The 20,192-nt window shown below is 37.8% G+C and overlaps 1 protein-coding gene across 1 annotated transcript; it reads right to left on the bottom strand.

Moving 5' to 3' along the window:
* Positions 1-5,175: 5,175 nt before the first annotated feature.
* Positions 5,176-14,781, bottom strand: KCNMB3 (potassium calcium-activated channel subfamily M regulatory beta subunit 3). The gene is given in 4 exon segments (XM_047099818.1): positions 5,176-5,269; positions 5,271-5,294; positions 10,499-10,697; positions 14,534-14,781. Coding segments are annotated over 4 exon segments (516 nt in total). The 3' UTR covers positions 5,176-5,224.
* Positions 14,782-20,192: the final 5,411 nt, after the last annotated feature.

A 20,192-nucleotide genomic window follows, 5' to 3' on the forward strand; every position in this document is an offset into this window, starting at 1 on the left:
TGGGGTCTTATCTGCAAAGTTTTGGAAGCAGTCACAAATGAGACCTGTTATAAGGTGGTGTTTTTGGGTTTTGTTTTTTTTTTTTTTCTGGACAGTATTTACAAGAATCTGATTCTTATTTCCCAGGGAAATTCTGGGCTCCCACAGAGTACAATAATCATCATAGAGAAAGAATGAGCAGGAAAAGCTCTTGCTCCAGAATTGTACAGTATTCGCCTTAGGTTGATTTTTTTTTTCTCCTTTTGCAATTGAATTGAATACATTTTTCATGCATGTTTCCAGAAAATAGAAGTGAGTATTAATGTTATTAAAAAGATTATTTTTTTTATTAAAGGCTATTTATATTATAGAAACTATCATTAATATATATTCTTTATTTACATGATCTGTCCCATAGTCATGCATTGTTTTGCACCCCAAGTTTTTTATTGTCCGTAGCAGCATGGTCAGCTTTTCTCTCGGTCCGTGGGCGAGGCTCAGGCACTATCCCATTTATACCAATGACTAGTGTATAACTACATAAGGAAAACAGATTACAGTTCATCCTCTTTCCTTTTATTTCTGTTTTCATATGAATCCCCCATTTTCCACCTTCTTTTATAGTTGATAATGCCTCAATCATGAAACTAGTTACCAAAATTGACACAATATAGCATATCTTCCTGATTGCTTCAGCCCCTCTACCCAGGTATGCTCATGAATAATACTTTATAATATGGGGGAATAGAAACCATGAACTTTCTACCTTCTTAGGCTGTTTATGCAATATCTTGATAATAAAAGTAGGACCTTAAACCATTTTAAGATCATGTCCCATTTCCAAGCGGTTAGGGCTCACTCTTCAACTTTATTAAATTGCATTTGAGTACAGGATGCATTCTTAAACACTTTGGAAAACATTAACCCAAGATGTAGGGGCTAATGCTAGTCATCACTCTAGAATCTGTTATTTTAGTCAGTATTTGAAATGAATGATTAATGCCCTAGGAAATAGCTTTAGCAAACGTCCAGGTGCCACACCAGAAAAAGTGCAATAATTTACTGACAGTTTTCTAGATTAGGCATATTATTGGAATACAACTTTATAAAAAGTGTACATTATATACTCTAGTAAAACAGCATCACTTAAACGATATTCACTTATGAAATCAGTTACCTATAATAGAAGTCTTGAATAGCGAACAAGGGACTCTAATACAAATACTCTTAATATTTGGCTGTTTTAGAACCCTTAAAGGGCCTAATTATTGGAGATTTAGGTACTTCACTAAAGCATGTACATAATATTGCCAACAAGAAAAATAAATTTGAAAATTAGGGGAACTTACTTCTGTAAACTGTCTTGGAATAGTTAAGAATTTAAACTCCCATTTTAAGCAGGAAGCCAAATAGATTCTTTTGCAGATAGAGGTTTCATAACTTATTAAAATTTGTTTAACATTTTGTGCCTTTTAGATATATTCAGTTAACACATGCTAACATCCCAGTCTTTTCTATGTCAGGGATTAATAACAGGAAAACTCAGTGAAATGGTACAAATCTGAAACTCTGATGGTAGAAACTGGAGATTTAACCGAGAACCACGTTTTACCCGAGTGCCAAAAAAGCTTTGAGCTTCCTTGCACAAAATGTATATAATTTGTGCATTTCTCACATGAGCCCAGATAGTTCCCTTCCCCTGGGACCTCTCCACCATTAAAACACAAGCCACACAGCTTATTTCATCATTTACATTTATTTTCAATAGTTATTACAACCAAGTTAATTCTGTTTGAAGAAGCGTAGACAAATTTTACTAAGAATTAAGATTCTATAGGTTAAGTGATTTCGCTAAAAGCAAAGTAAGTTTTAAACAAATCCAAGCGGAGTTTAAGCAAACAACATTAAAAATAAGAAAAAAAGGCCAGGTAGTGCTCAGAAGGCAAAGAACCAAAAATTGAATTGAATGCTACATGGGGTGACTAAGATGTCAAGTCAACGGTAAGCCGTTTCCAGGTAGTGCAGTGTCTGGTCACCCCCCCCCCCCAATGGATTGGTCAGTTCCTGTGGCCGACCATTCTTGTCACTGAATGTGGTATAACCCACTGTTGACTCGACAGTCTCATTTGGTCACTTGAGAAACAACTTCCTTCAATGACTTTCGGAGGAAAAAAAAAAACCAAGCAGGTTTAAAGAACCTAAAGAAAATAAAACCTAATTTTAAACACATTCTAGTAAGATATAATCTGAAAATCATGTTTTAACTTTTTATCATATTCTCAGCTATACAGAATCATTTATTTTGAAGATTTTTAGACTGCTGTTAATTTGAAATCTGTTAATCATATTGTAGAATTTGGTTTTTAAAAAAGATGTTTCTAATTGGATTTTTTTAAAGAAGAATGGAATTTGGTCACTATTTTCTGATAGAACCTAAGCTTTTTGTGGTTCTTAGTGTCCTCTGTAAAACTCAGTGTCAAAGTAATCAACTTTGAGGTTTTCCCTTCTAATCTGCTTTATATTATAAGCCCTTTAGGAAATGGGAACCTGGTGAATATACAATGAATTGTAAAATATTTTAATGTGTAATTTTTTCAACTGTGAAACTATGACTATTGGTTTTTGATGAAAACAGCTGCTGATAAAGTATTTTGTGTAAAGTGTAGTTCTTATTAATCAGGAAAATAATCAATGACTTGATTAGAATGTATATACCCTCTTGGATTTTATTTTAAATGGATTGGTGATTTTCACATAGGTAAAACACAGTCCAACTGTATTCTTTTTCCATCAAAAATTGAGCGATCTAGCATCATAAAAAAATTATGAGCAGCCTATCTGTTTTAAAAGAACCATGGAAATTTCACAACACATAAACTTGGATTTGTTTGTTAACAATTTTATAAATCCATTTAATTCCTATTCTGACCCAATAGCCCATGCTTGCCAACTCTTTGAAAAAAAAAAAAATTGATTTCCAGCATTATTTTAAAGTCAGCAGGTTAACCTTTTCTGAATGTTTTGACTTTTGTTTCTATGTCTACACAAACTGCAGACCTGGGCTGGACCCACATACTTGGAATCCACCTTAAAAATCGATTTTGATGTCCAAGACATCACTAAAATATTGAGTTTAAAGACCCTCTGCGGTGTTAATGGATTGTGGTGCTTCTCCTATCTAAAAACAACTTTCATACTTCAGATGTTTTTGAGAAGAGGGGAATGTGGAAGGAGGGGGCAGAAGAAGAGGGGGAGTCTGTTTGAATGAATTACATTCTTCGTGCCCATCCTGCTCAGATGAGGCGCTTCTAAGGGAAGCCTTAGACGGGGCCTTCGAAAGACAAGGCAGAAAGCTGTGAGTATACTGTGCACACCAGGAGGGAAATAACTCTTCCTCAAGGACGGCATTGTGAGGGCTGAAGTATAAAACTCAGCATGGACAGGATCCTCAGATAACAATTATTGGTGACAGAGAAATACAGCTGGGCTGTTTTTTAAAATATAAACACAAACCATTTTTATTTTTTAATTGTTACATTAAAATTATAAATGTATCTTACGCGCCATGGCCTGGAAAGCCTTTCTTCTTTTCTTTACAAAGTTATTTTCATTTTCTGAAAAGATTATGGGGTTTAGCTCAAGATAACTATGGTCCTGATAAAATTGGATTGGTAACTCTACCTCAGAAGGTTAATAAGAAAAAAAGTAAATGAGTCACAATTCAATACCAGGCTCTGATGTTACAGAAATTTCCAGAGCACTGTAGTTTAGATTTATAAAAAGTCAGAGTTGGCATGCCTTGTTTTTAATGGCATCGGAGACATTAAGAAAAAAATTTGGTTAAAATTTAATCATTGCTCCAGCCATGGAAAAGGCTACAGCGCCAGAAGGTTTGTGGTACTAGGTTCTTGAATTCGGCATTCGAAATTAGCTGTCTTCCTTTTCTTTATTATTAGTGACATTGGTGTGTGTATATCTGCACACATTTCTATTTGCCTACACACTGCTCGCTAGTCCTAGTCAAGAAGTATCATTCATAAAAGGTGTAAGCATCAGGTTCTAAAGCTCAGAAGTGTTTAGAATTCATTAGGAGTTTCCCGAGTTGGGATGTTAGTTTTTAAATAAACTTATTTCATCCAAGTATTTCCCTTGATTAAGGTTTTACACTTTCTTTTTATCAGTGAAGCGTCGTTCCTTTTCCTTAGTTTTAGACATGTTAATATTACAGCCGTGCTAGTTAGCATAAAGTGACAGTTATGAGCCATAAGGAAATTTTCTCACTTTTTACACAATGACATATGAGTTTTAGTAGGGGGTTGGGGGCGGTTGGTGGGCGGGGGGAGGGGATCAGTCCATTGTACGTTTAGTGTAGTTTAGGTAACTGATTTTCACTACCAACAGTAGACTCCATTCTTCATGTTGGTAAGTATGGAAAGGTTTTCTTAATGCATTTTGTAAGCCAGTTAAGTCTTAAATCTTATCTGAAACCTTATTTAATCTGTCACTACAATAATTTTGTGGTTATGCTAAGAGCCATGTATATTTTTAGGTGATTCTTATTTTTGTTACTCCTTCTAGGTTAAGCAAGGAGGAAGAAAATTTTCATTGTTTTATATTTTCTCAAAATATCTTTAATAAGACTAAACTTATTAATTCAAGTATGAATTTACAAATGTAGTCATGATCTATCAATTTCATTAAAAAAAAAAAAAGCCCCTATCACATTTAATATGTGTTCTGAAGAGTGGTTGGAGAGCTTGGACTTCATGTGGTTTCTAGAAACACTTTTGGCTACGGAACCTAAGTCAAATACAATTGATAGTTTTGATGTGATTCAGTCCTCAGACTTCCTTGGGTTGAATACAATCTAAAAGAATATATCCTTTTGGAACATAACGCTTTACTATCTTGGGGAATGTGGCATTACCAAAAGAAGACTACAAGCACATCAAATGTTGACTTTGGAAGCTTCAAAAAACAGCCCCTACCACCCTCTTTTGGCCCCTTTTAATTGTAGCAAATCTATTTCTATTTTGTCATTCAATGAATTGAAGTCCTGTGGTATACTGCATTCATTAGGAGAAAAATGTTTTTACATATTCTTTTACTGATGGCCCAAAAAGGTTTGACACAGCAAGATGCATGTGTTATTGTACTGAGAATATAGAATAATACAGTGTCACTAAATTTAAGACCTCTTCCCAGTCTTGCTGTTCCTAGCAAGATGTTTGGCCTGTGACTGCACTTACTGTTTGTGCTCATCAGAAACTGTCAATGTCTGCTTTTCTTTTAACTTTGCAGTCTGTAACATCACGCTGTTTATTAAAAAAAAAAAAAAAAAAAAAAAAAAAAAAAAAATGACTGGTGTCTAAGCAGTCCTTAGTGTACTACATATTTTATTTTTTTTTTTTTTTTTTTTAAATTTTTTTTCAACGTTTATTTATTTTTGGGACAGAGAGAGAGAGAGAGACAGAGCATGAACGGGGGAGGGCCAGAGAGAGAGGGAGACACAGAATGGGAAACAGGCTCCAGGCTCTGAGCCATCAGCCCAGAGCCCGACGCGGGGCTCGAACTCACGGACCGCGAGATTGTGACCTGGCTGAAGTCGGACGCTTAACCGACTGCGCCACCCAGGCGCCCCAGTGTACTACATATTTTAAACAAAAAACGGTGATAATTATACTTTGCCATTTTTTTTTGAATACTTACAAGCAAACCGGTGTTGCTAATAATCAAAATTTAGCTGAACTTGAGTTCTGATCAGTAACAACTAAGAATAGTTGATTGAAAACCTGAAACTATTATCCCTTAAAAGCAATTTTTCTGCCCCAGTAATGAATATTAGAGAAATATCTGTTTGAATATTCATTTCCTTTAAGCAAAAAGAATTGTATGTTTGTGTTTCAAGCAGAAACATACACATATACATATGAATGTGTTTGTACATGCAGACAGACTTTTTTTCAAGTCAGTTGAAGACCAGAACCTAGAAGTGAGGTTGGGCTAGAAGCAAACTGATTTTACTTTCAGTTATCGTAAACCTTGCAAAAGGGGAGTCTGTACTTGGACCAGTACATACATGTGAGTGTTGATATTCTGTACTTCTAAGCAATTAACAGCAAATGATTGCTCACATTTTGTCTCTTTGCCAAATGGTTTGCGTGACTTTGAATTAACATTATTCTAAATGAACTTTGTTCTCCAAGCATAATGTTCCTCTTTCCTGAGATGAGGTTACGAGATGAACCAAGTAGCCACACTGTATGAGTGGAAAACTGGTAATTGCAACACTAGGTTTCACACTTTCACACACTTTTTAGGCTTTAAACGAGTGGTTTTGAATTTGTTAGGAGAAAAATCCCAAGAACTGCACGTTGTTAGATGGGTGTCAAAACTTACTAAGAAATGGAATAGAGATCTGCCCTTTAGAAATCTATAGAATCTCAATTTGTAGAATGACTTAAAATATGTGTGCCTACATCTATTTTATTTCAGGAAAGTCTTTGGTATACACAATAATTTACCGCAACCTTTTAAGCAGCACGTTCTGAATCTTAAATGCATATTATATTTCGCCAAGACAAGGGGAAGGAATGCTCTCCTACAGCTCCCTACGCTAGCCCCTATAACCGGCTGTCCAGTGAAAGGTACCAAGGCTGACTGAATTTATTTTATTTTTTAATGAGAATTGTATATATTTAAGGTGTACAATATGATTTGATATTCATGTACAGCAAATGATTATAGTCAAGCTAATCAATGTATCATCTCACATTGTGTGATGTGTGTCTATGTGATGAGAATACCTGAAATCTACTTTCTTAGCAAATTTCTAGTATTCAATATAGTATTCTTGCCATAATCGTGCTGTACGTGAGATCTCTAGACCTCATCTTAAAACAGAGTTTGTACATTTTAATTAACATCTCCCCATTTCCCCTATCTGACCACACCCCCAGTAATCACTATCTTACTCTCTGCGTCTGTGTATTTGACATTTTTAGATTCCACATATAAGTGAAATACAGTTTTTTCCTTTCTATGTCTGGCTTATTTTACTGGCATAATCCCCTCTGGGTTTATCTGTGCCGTTGCAAATGGCAGGATCTCCTTTTTTAAGACTGAATGATATTCCATTGTGTATATGTATACACACCTCACATATGTGTGTACAGTGTGTGTGTGTGGGTGTGTGTGTAAGATCACAATTTATTCATCTGTGAATGGACACTGGTTGTTTCCATATCTTGCCCATTGTCAATGCTCCAATGAACAGGGGAATACAGATGTCTCTTGGAGATACTGATTCCATTTCCTTTGGATACATACCCAAAAGAGGCTGACTGAATATTGAAACTTAGCAAAAAAATGTATCTAACATTTTTTGAGCACTTTTACTAGGTGCAAGAAACTAAGGTGTTTTATATACTCTACCTTGTCTCTTCCTTAACCCCATGAAGGAAGAGATTATCCCCATTTCATAAATGAGAAGAGAGAGGCTTGAACCTTCATTTCAGTTCAGCTAAACTTCCAGGGGATACGTATCTGAAAAGCTGTAGTTATGACCTATGAATTCAAATAAATCCTCTGAAACACATGTGTTTTCTACTATTCCACACTAGGAGGAGGAGAAAGTACCAAAATTGTTCATTCCTTGTCAAGTCAATATTGCTCTATTTAATCATTCAGTCTCTTCAGTAATTTGTGATTTGAAATTAACTGCTAAAAGGCATAATATTTACTTGGAATCAAAATTTCTGTTTTAATTACATCATATAAAAGTTGCTTCAAAGTCTCATTCTTTCTGTGGACCATGATGTAAAACTTTTTTAGTAAAATTGAAGAGATACTTTGAGGCACATTGGTTTTCAGAACAAATACATGTTTTCAGTTCCCAATTCAGCTTACTCTGGAAAGCACTTGTTGGGAGAGCCTTGTGACATTCATTAGTTAATAACCAGGGTTGAGTCATTAAAGTACAGATGTTTGCTGACTGTCCACGTGGGACTTTTCTACAATTTTCTACAACATCTCAGATTATCTGAGATGAATGTTAAATTCCATCCAATACAGCTTCTCCCTACTTCACGTTTCTGGCCATCTCTCCCACCCCCACCAGAATGTGCACAAAGAAGAAAATGAGCTTATGGAAAGCATAATTAACTAGGAGAATGTTGCTGAAAGAAAAATTACATGGTACATGGCAAGGTTAAGTACAGAGAACTCTAAACTCAGTGCCATTTGCTAGGAGCAGCTTTCCTTTATCATGAATGGTGAAGCAAAATGGTCGGCCCACATTTTTTTGAAATTACCAGATTATTATCTTCCTAACAGTGAATGACCTGTTCTTCACTAAGCACTTTTTTGGGAAATGTTTTGATGTAAACTGTGTTGCATAGACAATAGGTTAGATACCCTCCATCATTTACTTCCACGCGGACAAGTTCAGCTAGAGCTGAAATTAGATAAAGCACAGCTACTGTGAGCTCATTTCGCCATGTGGAGACAAAAAGCACTTCCTTGGCTCATGTGGAAAGAAATGTGGGGTAGAAAAAAGATGGTGAGTTTGTATGTATTCATAGAATAAATGGAATACATAGTGAGGCTTTTTTAAAATGTTTCCCAAAAGAAATGTACTTAGTTTGAATTGCCTCTACGTGGTTAGTTTGCGAGCAGGCGTCATTAGGTCCACAGGTGAAAAAATTGCAGGTATCTGAAGGCCAGGACTTTAATCTGGCCACTGTCTTAAGATCTTTCTGCCCCTTTCTTTGTCCCTCCCCACACTCCACAGTTTGAATCGATGCTGTTCCATATAAGGTACTTTGCCACCTACCTCATCTCTGAGTGTAGTGCTGTATTTTTCACACAGCAGGGACAGGTACTGTGTTAATCTCACCATGCCAACAATCAGGGCACCCCCTACCAGAGTCAGTGAAGGCCAAAATAAACAGTGAAAGATAACCATCTGGTCGTACTTTTTTATGAGAATGACATCTTCAGATTGGCTGTCTGGACTGTAGAAGCATGAAAAGGGAGTCCCATTTTTGTGATCAAAGAATTCCTTTATGTCCAGCACACTGTTGAGCAAATCATTCCTATCTCGGTGGCACTTGGGTGTGTAAAAGCACTAGGAATATGGAAGAAGAAGAAAGATGAGGGCACTGTCCCCCAAACCAAGCATTTTTTTTTCAAGGTTTTTTATTTATTTTTGGGACAGACAGAGACAGAGCATGAACGGGGGAGGGGCAGAGAGAGAGGGAGACACAGAATTGGAAACAGTCTCCAGGCTCTGAGCCATCAGCCCAGAGCCCGACGCGGGGCTCGAACTCACGGAGCGCGAGATCGTGACCTGGCTGAAGTCGGACGCTTAACCGACTGCGCCACCCAGGCGCCCCAAAACCAAGCATTTAAACAACAGTTTTCATTCTGAAAGAGCTTCAGACTGAAGCTATTCGTGGAGAGTGGCAATCTCAGAGGCTAATGGAAGCTGTTGTAAAGCTCATGGGGAAGTGTGGGCAGGAGGGCACAGAGTGATATGGCCATTTCCAGGCACTATGCAGAAATGTGGAAAGGGATTCTTAGAATACAAATATTTCAGAAGAGGCAGTGACCAGCTTCATAAGGACCATGCAGGCCCCCTTGGTCTTTGTCCATTCAACAAATATCTGCTGAGCTCACTATGTGTTCTCAACACCTATTAATGCCTCTATCATCTTTGTCTTGATTTACTACAGTAAAATCTTTCCCTAAAGGATAGCATGTTGAAGCCTTTGCCCTAGGCCCACGGAGAGGGGTCCTACATGGGCTTTGGTTCCTGGGTGGCAGAACCAGTGAAGAAGGGATATGTCAGCTGGTGATTTTTTTTTCAAAAATGCCTGAGGTTTTTTAGCATATCCACTAGGCACTCGAGGCACTGTGCTTAGGGTCTACAAAAATGTTTGAGGCCTTAAAAACTATTGCATCCAAAATAGAAAACCGAGATCATCAGATTGATGAAGTGCCTAAGTAAGTAAAGACAACAAAGCATAGTATGTCAACTAATCTGATGCAACCTAACTTTCATAGTTAGGTGAGAATGTACACTATACATCATATGAACCAATCAAGAAATGTATTAAAATCAAAATTATAATAATTTTTACATTTATTTTGATAAGAAAAATTGCTTACTTGATGTAAGATGGGTTGAGTACATTTTAACATTTTTGATACAATGGGGAGTTGGGCTTCCACAAGTAAAACTGCCTACAAATGACTCTCTGTCCACTGGCTCAGCCTGTAAATTCCAGACACCAGTGTGTGAAATTGGCATGATTCCTTTCCATTCTATAACCCCCATTTTTCCTCCAAGAATGCCTTTAGCTTCATTTATCCCCATCTGACCACTGTAGGGGTGTTCACTGGAAGGAAACGGGTTTACTGCCAGAGACGGTCCTGGGTACTGCACTCTGCAGGGGACAGTCTGGCATGGAAGGGCAGCTGTAATTAGAACTCTTTAATTACATGAACTTGACATTACCTTGGAATTTATCTGGACAGCCTCTTCATTATAATGTAGGAGAGCTTTCTGACCTGAATGGGTGACGTTCACAAACACCTGAAGACATGGGTACTCGCCCCGGCCTCGGCAGCCTACACCACAGGGGAAAGCGCAGTCCATCCAGTCGTCCGTGATATGAGTGTGGATGGTAGTACAGTTCGACTCTTCTCTCTGAATGCTTCAATTGCAAAAGATAAATGATCTTCACCCTCTAGAAAATTTACTTTTATAGTTGTAATGTGATAACCCAAGACGTGTCTATTTCCAGGGAATGTGGAACCATTACAGAAGGTACATAATGATTAGGAAACATTGAGATAGGAGAGAAACAACAGCATATTGCTAAGTTTCATCTCAGTTATGACCCCCTTGGCATATTTCTTACTACACCAACCCTTAGAGCAATGGTTTTCAAACTTCAGAATCACCTGAGCGAGTTTAAGAGTGAAGTATTTGTGGATTCTAAGGCTTCACACCCAGAGATTTGGATTTAGTTGATCTGAGTTGAAATCCAGGAAATCTGTATATTCAGCAGTATTTAAGATGCAGGTATTTGGCAAACCATGCTTTGACAAATATTACTGTAACCACATAATCAGAAATCTTATCCTCTTCCATTCCTTATCATCTCAAGATGCACCCATTGGCCCGTCCTGATGAAAATGTGGCTTTGGAAGGTTCCAACCACAGTCAATGTGACCCTTAGTCAATATAGAATTCTAGTAACAAGGTACAATTCCATGTACTCATTCTACTTCCAAAGAGGCAAATACAAATCATAGAAGGAATGTCTCAGAAAACTTACTATGTTTTCACTGTCAGTAGGTTCCTTGAGGTGAGGGGCTATATCCTATTCATCTTCATGTTCCTTAAAGCAAGAAGCACCATGCCTCCCATATAGCAGAGGCTCAATACATGTTGTACTGAATGAAAGTTTGATTTGGAATACATTCCTTGTGTATTTGCACACATACTACATGCACAGAATGTTCTAGGTGCCATGAGAAGTGGTAGACAAAATTCCTGCCCACGAAAATTTTGTGGTGGTGTTGAAAAGACAAATATGTATGAAATTGTTAGAGAACAAGTCCTAGATAAAGTAAAGGAGGGTAAGAAGAAATGCTTGACAATGTACAGGTCCATTCCTCGGGGCCCTCACACTCACACCCAGGTGGGTCCCTGACCTTATTTCCTGGTGACTTAAACACAAGAAGTCAGATTAGCAAATTCTAAAGTCTAGAATGTTTGAAAAGCCTCATTTAGCTGGATTCATACTGCTCTCCAGTTAAGATCTTTGGCCATAAGTAAACATTTTTCTGTATTAATATAATAAACTTGAGACACAGTGCAGTTTAAAATAATCTCAAGGCCCAGGGCATTAAAAAATCATTGGATTTTTTAAATAAATAAATATATATTTTATAAATTTTATAAATGTTGGGCAAGTGAAAATACAAATATGAAAAATAAGGTTCTTTCACAGGTTTAACACCAGCTGCTTTTCCACAAAATTAAATTCTGTACTTATTTAGACTAGGCATCTTAAAATAATTCTTTAGAGTTGCCTATTTGTCTGTGTCAGAACTTAGGCTCTCTGAATCCTAATCAAATGCTGAACTGAGTGTGGTTGGAACCTTCCTTGAAGATTTCAGAAAGCTCCATTATGGAGAGCAGTATATTTCTTCCTGTGCACAAGGGTCAGGCCAGTTCTCTCAGTGAGAGCCAGGGACATATTTAAAGTCTACTTACTTATTTTTTGAAAGAGAGAGAAAGGGAAGGGCAGAGAGAGAGGGAGAAAGAGAGACTCCCAAGCAGGCTCTGCACTGTCAGTTCACAGCTCAATGTGGGGCTCGATCTCATGAACCGCACCATCATGACCTGAGTTGAAATCAAGAGTCAGATGCTTAACCAACGGAGACACCCAGGCACCTGGAACCCGGCATGTATTTAGAGCTGGAAACATGAGCATGTTCTTTCAACAGCACTGTGTGTCTATTTGTCTACAAATAGACAAAATCCATCATTTGATTGAGAGATGATGGTCGAAGGGCGTGGGAGCAGGCCATCTTCCATGGAGCAAAACCACACTCTGAGGTGGCACAAAATCACAAGTCAAGAGACAGATGAGAACTCACCACTCTTAAGCACTCAATTACTTTAAGCAAACAATTTCCAGAAATGCTTAGCAAAGTAAAATTTAAATACGAGCAAGTTTGGTGTCAGGTTGCAGAAGGTATCCTCAAAACATCTCCCAAATTATCACATTTTAGAAAATAATCTGACCTGGACCTGCACACAAGCACTCATGCACATGCACACACATGCGTGCGCACGCACTCACACACACACACTTTATTCAGCTTACGTAGGTATGTGTGATGCAGCTAGATTGATGATTGGATGGGTGGATGGATAGAAGGAAGGATGGATAATCAGGTAGGTAGGAAGGTAGGTAGGTAGGTAAATAGAGATAGGCGATAGATAGATATCTCTCTACATATAATGGAGTAATAGAAAAAGGAAGGTAGAAAGCTAGAAGTCAAGAGTAAGGTGAAGCATGTAAACTGAAAACCATAAGATCCCCTACAGTTATGAGAACTGGGCCACAAATTTCACTCTGAGCTTCCTAGCAGCCAAAGCAATGAAGGAAGTATAACCACATGTAAGTTTCCTGGTGTCTACTAAATAAAAGTAAGCTGGATGATGAGAAGCAGAACATGGTGATAATACCAGAGGGAAAATTCTCCTGAATGCTTCTAATAGTGGCGCTGTGTTCTGTAGTGATGGTGACCTCCACACTATTGCCCTAATAGTAACTTAGGAATGGCAGGAGATGAATCTGATAAATAACAAAAGCAGGACACCTACTTCCTATTCTGTGATCCTTTTTCTTAACTCCTAGGCCTCCCTCTCCCTATTCTCCCTGGGCCTTCTATCACTCTTTGGCTAACAAAAGGGAAAGTGCCCCTTGCTGTCCCCCTACCCAATACTGCCCTCCCTCAAAGTACCCCATGTTGTAAAAGGCATCCTCCAAAATTAAACAGCTCCTCCCCTGCCCTAATGAAACCTCCCATCCCCCACCCCCATTGCTACAAACTTCATTTAAGTATTAGGAGACCAGGATTCTTATATCAAAATGACAGGCAAGTTCTTTACTGGCTAGGTGACCTTGGGCAAGTTACTTGGACTGAGCCTCAGCTTTCTCATTTATAAAATGAAAATTAAGGGGCGCCTGGTGGCTCAGTTAGTTAAACATCAGACTCTTGGTCTCAGCTCAGGTCATAATCTCACAGTTCCTGAGATCAAGCCCCACGTCAGGCTCTGTGCTGACAGTATAGAGCCTGCTTGGGGTTCTCTGTCTCCCCACCTCTCTGCCCCTTCCCTGCTCATGGTCTCTCTCTCCCTCTCAAAAATAAACATTAAAAAATAAAAATAAAAAAATAAAATGAAAATGAAAATGATAAAATAATGCTACCATGATAGGTTTGCTATAGATTTAAATAGGATAAAATATAGTATATTTTGGCATATAGTATATATTTAATAAATGGTAACTGTTATTTGCTGTATTTAATAATGAATAAAACAAAAGGGAAGAAACACTTATTGAGCAACTACTATGTGCTAGGTAGATATTGTCAAACTCAAAAAACTCAGAGTTAAATAACTTTTATTGTGTTCACATAGAAGACTTAAATTAACCCTTCCCTATGATATCTGCTTGTTAAAGGAAGAATTTATTCCTTCCATGCATATCTAATTTATGGATCAGCTGTTGGAAGTACTTTTCAGATTGACAAGGGGGAGTGGTAAAGGAGTATCTTCCACTTTGTTACCACACCTTTCTCTACACCCAACTGCCTCCCAGCACTGATAACAAAACAGGTGATTCTATCATCCCTTAGACAGTGGTCAGGAGGGCTGAAGAGGCCAAAGCCAGCTTCCTCTTCTCTACCACTATGCTTGGATCTGATCCGAATTGAAAATTCTGGGTCTCCTTTCTATGTTTCTTACCTGAGCATGAAAGGCTTTAGGATGGTAATTCCAAGCAAGAAGAACATGAGGACTGAGAAGCCCATCATTGCAAAGCCCAGCAGCAAGGCTCGGTCCTCTCCAGCACTGGATGGCAGCTTCTTGTGCACATCTGGTAAGTCTCCATCATCGTGGTCTATATTTCTATTTCTGCCTGAGGCAGAAAAGGCTGTCCTTTGGAGGAAGTAGGAAGGAGATATTTCAATAAGCCCATAGAGAAATGGAAACATATACCAACCCATGGTGGGTGGAGGGATGATCCCATTTGCTGTCCACCTCAGGTTTGTGAGCAGGTTCAGTGCAACACCATGAAATCGCATGTTCAGAGCTTGGCTAAAAGTCCATCTAAACAAGCTAAAATTATGTGTTATAAAATATAATGTAATGTAATATAATATTATTTCTTACGTATAACAAACAATCATAAGGAAGTCTTTAGAGATCTGTTTAATCAATGACTAGGAAAGAATTGCCTGTCTGTAGTTTTCATTTGTATTATGTGACTAAGTATTATGAGCTTACTTCTCTGTCAGGTATACTGCACATTACCCATGAAAATGATTTTTACACTATTTTATAAGTTCCATATGTAAAGAATGACTTAAAAGGTTTGGAATTAACAGCATCCAGAAATAGTAGGATTTGACTTGTTCTTTTATATTCAGCTGTTGGAAAAGCAGCATATCTACTATGGGGCTTGGTGACCCATGGTCAGTCCTCTCAGAATAATGAAGCCTTCACTGCTGTTTTCTTTCCCCTCACCCCTCATCTCCTCTCTGTTCACTCACAGCTCTGTGTGAATGGTCCTACATTTCTTCTCTCCTTCCCTCTGTTCTGTACCAGCAAAGGATGCGATAAATTATTTCACAGTGGGGTCCAGTGAACAGTAAAGTCCAAAACAAAAATTGCTAACTGGTGACCCATGGACAGCATCCAGCCCACAAATGTGTTTTGTTTGGCTTTCTGTGTGTGTGTGCGTGTGTGTGTGTGTGTGTGTGTGTTCAATGTGGAATTAGTTGCTAACAATTTAAAAATCATGAAATTTCTCATAAAAATACTGATTACTAGCTTTTGAAAATATCATAAGATCCCATACTCCTGCCTATGAGCAGTTGGCCGAGCCAAACAGAGGCTGTCCCCATGGACAGGCATGTATTCTCCAATTTGCCAGAGTCCCACCACTTTCTATGGTCAATGTCATTGGTTTGCTACTCCTTGCTCATTAGGCATATGAGTCCCAGAGGTATTTCCACTTTAAGAGTCTTATCGAAATCTTAAGCCAAATGAATGCAGCTATAATGGTAGAAACTCAGGCACCATCAAGCTGCTTAAAAAGCTTACTAAAAGTTAAAGCTGAGTAAAAACGCTGTCAAGGGAATTGCTACTTGCTTTCTTCCAAAAGTATATTTTATACTTTATCCCACATCCTTCTCCTTTCTCTCCCTAGCTCCTCTTCTCTCTGGCAACATCTTCAGAATTCAAAGAGAGTGAGGGGAATGTCAGGCTATCCAGGATGTTCCAGGAGCCTACACCAGGAAGCACTGGCTTCAGAGGACAGCAACACTCCCTGGTTAATACTACTCTGAGTTCAAGACCTGGTTTGGAGATTTTTAGTCTCCTCTGATATTTCACTCACTTTCAATCATGCCACCCTCAGAAAATGGGAAGAGGAAAAAACTTTTTTAATGAAATTTGAGCCAGTACATTTTATAATTTGTCAACAAGTATGATAGATTAAGAGTTTCAGCCATAAACTAAGATTTGGATATTTTGTGGGGTTTCCAATACCCAACATCCCATCTTTTCCCTCATGTTCTGAAACTAGATTTTAGTTGCTTCATATTATAAGGCATCCCAGAGGTTTATTGTAAGATACCCATGGAATCTACACATGAAGAGGCTTATTATAAGGCTTCTCTGCATTTCTCATATATTGATTTAACAGACCCAATTATAATTGTTGATATAGAAAACTGGCATAATTTCAGTGTGCATGGGAAGCATCTACACAGGGGACACCTTTGATCACCTGACCCTGGTGGCCAAGAGGCTGCTGTTCCTGAGTGCCACTGGAATGTAATGATTAGAAAGACAAGTTCTTGGTAGGCCACCACCCCCCAAGGTACTGCACAGATAGCAGACTAAAATACACAATCTTCCTGCGAAAAAGGCCTATCTCCTTAGCCTGGAGCTTCAGCCTAAAGTACAGGCTTCAGGTTTCCTACACATCTAGAGGCTAAGGAGGCACTCCCAGGGAACACAAGCAGGGATACACAATCCCTGCACACCCTCTTGGTCTTGCTATAGCTTGACAAGACCTCCCAGAAAGGAGCTTGTCTGGAGCCCCAGTTTTTGCAACTCTCATCTGGGAGACACTTCTAGATCACCTTGTCTGAAGGCCAACTAGGTTTCCAATCGCAGCCCCTCAGGACTGTATATATTTGCATACTTTTACAGCTGCTGCCTGAGGGTCTGGCTTCCAATCAGCCTTAAACTAGGTGCTAAATGAAATTCCTTCCCTTGGAACACTGACAGGTTTTAACACACCCTCAACAGCTGGGACATACAAAGAATAAATCAGGCAGTTTAGACAACCACAAAGTTTTGAGAAACAACCAAGAGCTAGGGAAAGGGTGAACAAGAACATTCATCACTTACACAAGGCCACTCCTTCAAGACTGAGAGAAATAGCTGTTTTGCCTAAACAAACACAGAGTCAAGCAAAATGAGAAAACAAAGAAATATGTTCCAAATGAAAAAACAACACTAAACCTCATGAAAAGACCTTAATGATACAGAGATAAGTAATCTGCCTGATAAAGAATTCAAAGTAATGGTCATAAAGATGCTCACCAAACTCAGAAGAATGAATGAATAAGGTGAGAACTTGAACTAAGAGAGAGAAATTATAATAAAATACTAAACAGAAGTCACAGAGGTGAAAAACACAATAACTGAACTGAAAAATACACTTGAGGGGTTCAAGAGCAAACTGGATGAAACAGAACACATCAGCAAGCTGGAAGACAAAGCAATAAAACTCATCCCAACAGAGCAACAAAAGAAAAAAAGAATTTTAAAAAATGAAGACCACTTAAGAGACCAACATCAAGTAGAATAACATACACATTATAGGAGGTCCCAAAAGAAGAGAGAGAAAATGGGACAGAAAAATTACTTGAAGAAATAATGGCTGAAAAACTCCCTAACCTAAGGAAGGAAACAGATATCCAGCTCCAGGAAGCCCAGAGAGTTCCAAATAAGACAAACAGAGATCCACATCACGACACATTATAATTTAAATGTCAAACATTCAAATAAAGAACTTAAAGAAGCAAGAGAAAAACAAATTGTTATGTACGGGGGAAACCCCATAAAGCTCTCAATAGATTTCTCAGCAGAAACTTTGCAGACCAGAAGGAAGTGGCCTGACATAGTCAAAATGTTGAAAGAAAAAAAAAATTCCAACCAAGAAATACCCAGCAATAGTATCATTCAGAATTGAAGGAGATAAGTATGCCACATAAGCAAAAGCTAAAGAAGTACATCTCTCCTAAACTGGCATTACAAGAAATGTTAAAGGGATTTCATTTAGCTGAAAAGATATGGCACTAACTAATAACAAGAAAACATACAAAAAAAACAAAAAAACAAAAAACCCTCACTGGAACAGGTAAATATAAAGCAAAGGTAGTGGATTGATCACTTATAAAGTAGTAAAATGAACTAAAACCATAATAATTAGTTAAGAGATATGTAAAATAAAAACACGTAAAATGTGATATCAAAAATATAAAGTAGGGACGGGGTGCCTGGGCGGCTCAGTCAGTTAAGCATCTGACTTCAGCTCAGGTCATGATCTCGCGGTCCATGAGTTCGAGCCCCACATTGGGTTCTGTGCTGACAGCTCAGAGCCTGTAGCCTGTTTCAGATTCTGTGTCTCCCTCTTTCTCTCTCCTCCCCCTGCTCCTGCTCTATCTCTCTCTTCTCAAAAACAAACGTGAAAAAAAATTTAACAAATATAATAAAGTAGGGAAAGAGGAGTAAAAATGTAGTTTTAGAATGTGTTCAAATTTAAGTTGCTATCAACTTAAAATAGACTGTCATAGACATAAGATGACATGTGTGCACCTCATGGTAACCACAAAGCAAAACCTGAAAGTAAATACATACATACATACAAAAATGAGAAAGGAATGTAAACACAATACTAAAGAAATTCATCAAAATATAAGGAAAGAGAAAAAGAGAAGAAAGAAACAGAGAGGAACTATAAAAACAGCCAGAAACAATTAACAAAATGGCAATAAGTACACACTTATCAATAATTAATTTAATTGTAAACATACTAAATTCTCCAATCAATGTGGAGTGTCTGCATGGATTAAGAAAAAAGAAAAACAAGTCACATCTATATACTGCATACAAGAGACTCACGTCAGAAGACACACACAGACTGAAAGTGAAGGGTGGGAAAAAGACATTTCATGCAAATGGAAATAAAAAGAAATCTGCTGTATGTATACTCATATCAGACACAATATACTTTAAACAAAGAATGTAATGAAAGACAAAAAGGAGCACTACGTAATGATAAAGGAGTCAATCCAGTCAGAAGATATAACATTTATAAATATATATGCATCCAACATACCACTAAAGTAAAGCCAATATTAATAGACTTGAAGAAATTGACAGCAATAAAATAATAGTAGAAGACTTTAACACCCCACTTACATCAATGGCTAAATCATCCAGACAGAAAATTAATAGGGAAACATTGGCCTTAACACATTAGACCAGATGGACTTAATAGATATATTTAGAACATTCCATCCAAAAGCAGCAGAATTTATATTCTTCTTAAATGCACATGGAACATCCTCCACAATAAATCCCATGGTAGGGCAAAAACAAGTCTCAATAAATTCAAGAAGACTGAAATAATATTAAGCATCTTTTCTGACCACAGTGGTATGAAAGTAGAATTCAGTACAAGAAGAAAACTGAAATAACTACAAATACATGGAGATAAAACAACATGTTGTTGAATAACTATGGGATCATAGAATAAATCGAAGGAAAAAATTTAAAGATACCTAGAAACAAATGAAAACAGAAATATGACACACTAAAATCAACAGGATACAGCCAAAGCAGTTCTAAGATGGGCGTTCATAGCAGTATAACCTATCTCAAGAAACAAGAAACTATTTAACTTCATACCTAAAGGAATTAGAAAAAGAAAACAAATGAAGCCCAGAGTTGTAGAAAAGAAAAGAAAAATTATAGGCCAATATCCCTGATGAACATAGAAGGAAAAATTCTCAATGAAACATTGGCAAACTGAATTCAACAAAACATTAAATGAATCATACACCATGATCGAGTGGGATTTATTCCAGGGATTTAAGGACAGTTTTACATATACAGATCAATCAATATGATACACCACATTAAAATAATGAAAGATAAGGGGCACCTGGGTGGCTCAGTTGGTTAAGCATCCAACTTCAGCTCAGGTCATGATCTCACAGTTCATGGGTTCAAGCCCCATGGAGCCTGCTTTGGATTCTTTGTCTTCCTCTCTCTCTGCCCCTCCCCCACTCATGCTATGTCTCTCTGTCTCTCAAAAATAAAT

The sequence above is a fragment of the Lynx rufus genome, unplaced genomic scaffold (assembly GCF_022079265.1).
Source record: "Lynx rufus isolate CCGP_SWC_20201006 ecotype Redwood Valley unplaced genomic scaffold, mLynRuf1.p SCAF_5, whole genome shotgun sequence".
Classification (NCBI taxonomy): domain Eukaryota; kingdom Metazoa; phylum Chordata; class Mammalia; order Carnivora; family Felidae; genus Lynx; species Lynx rufus.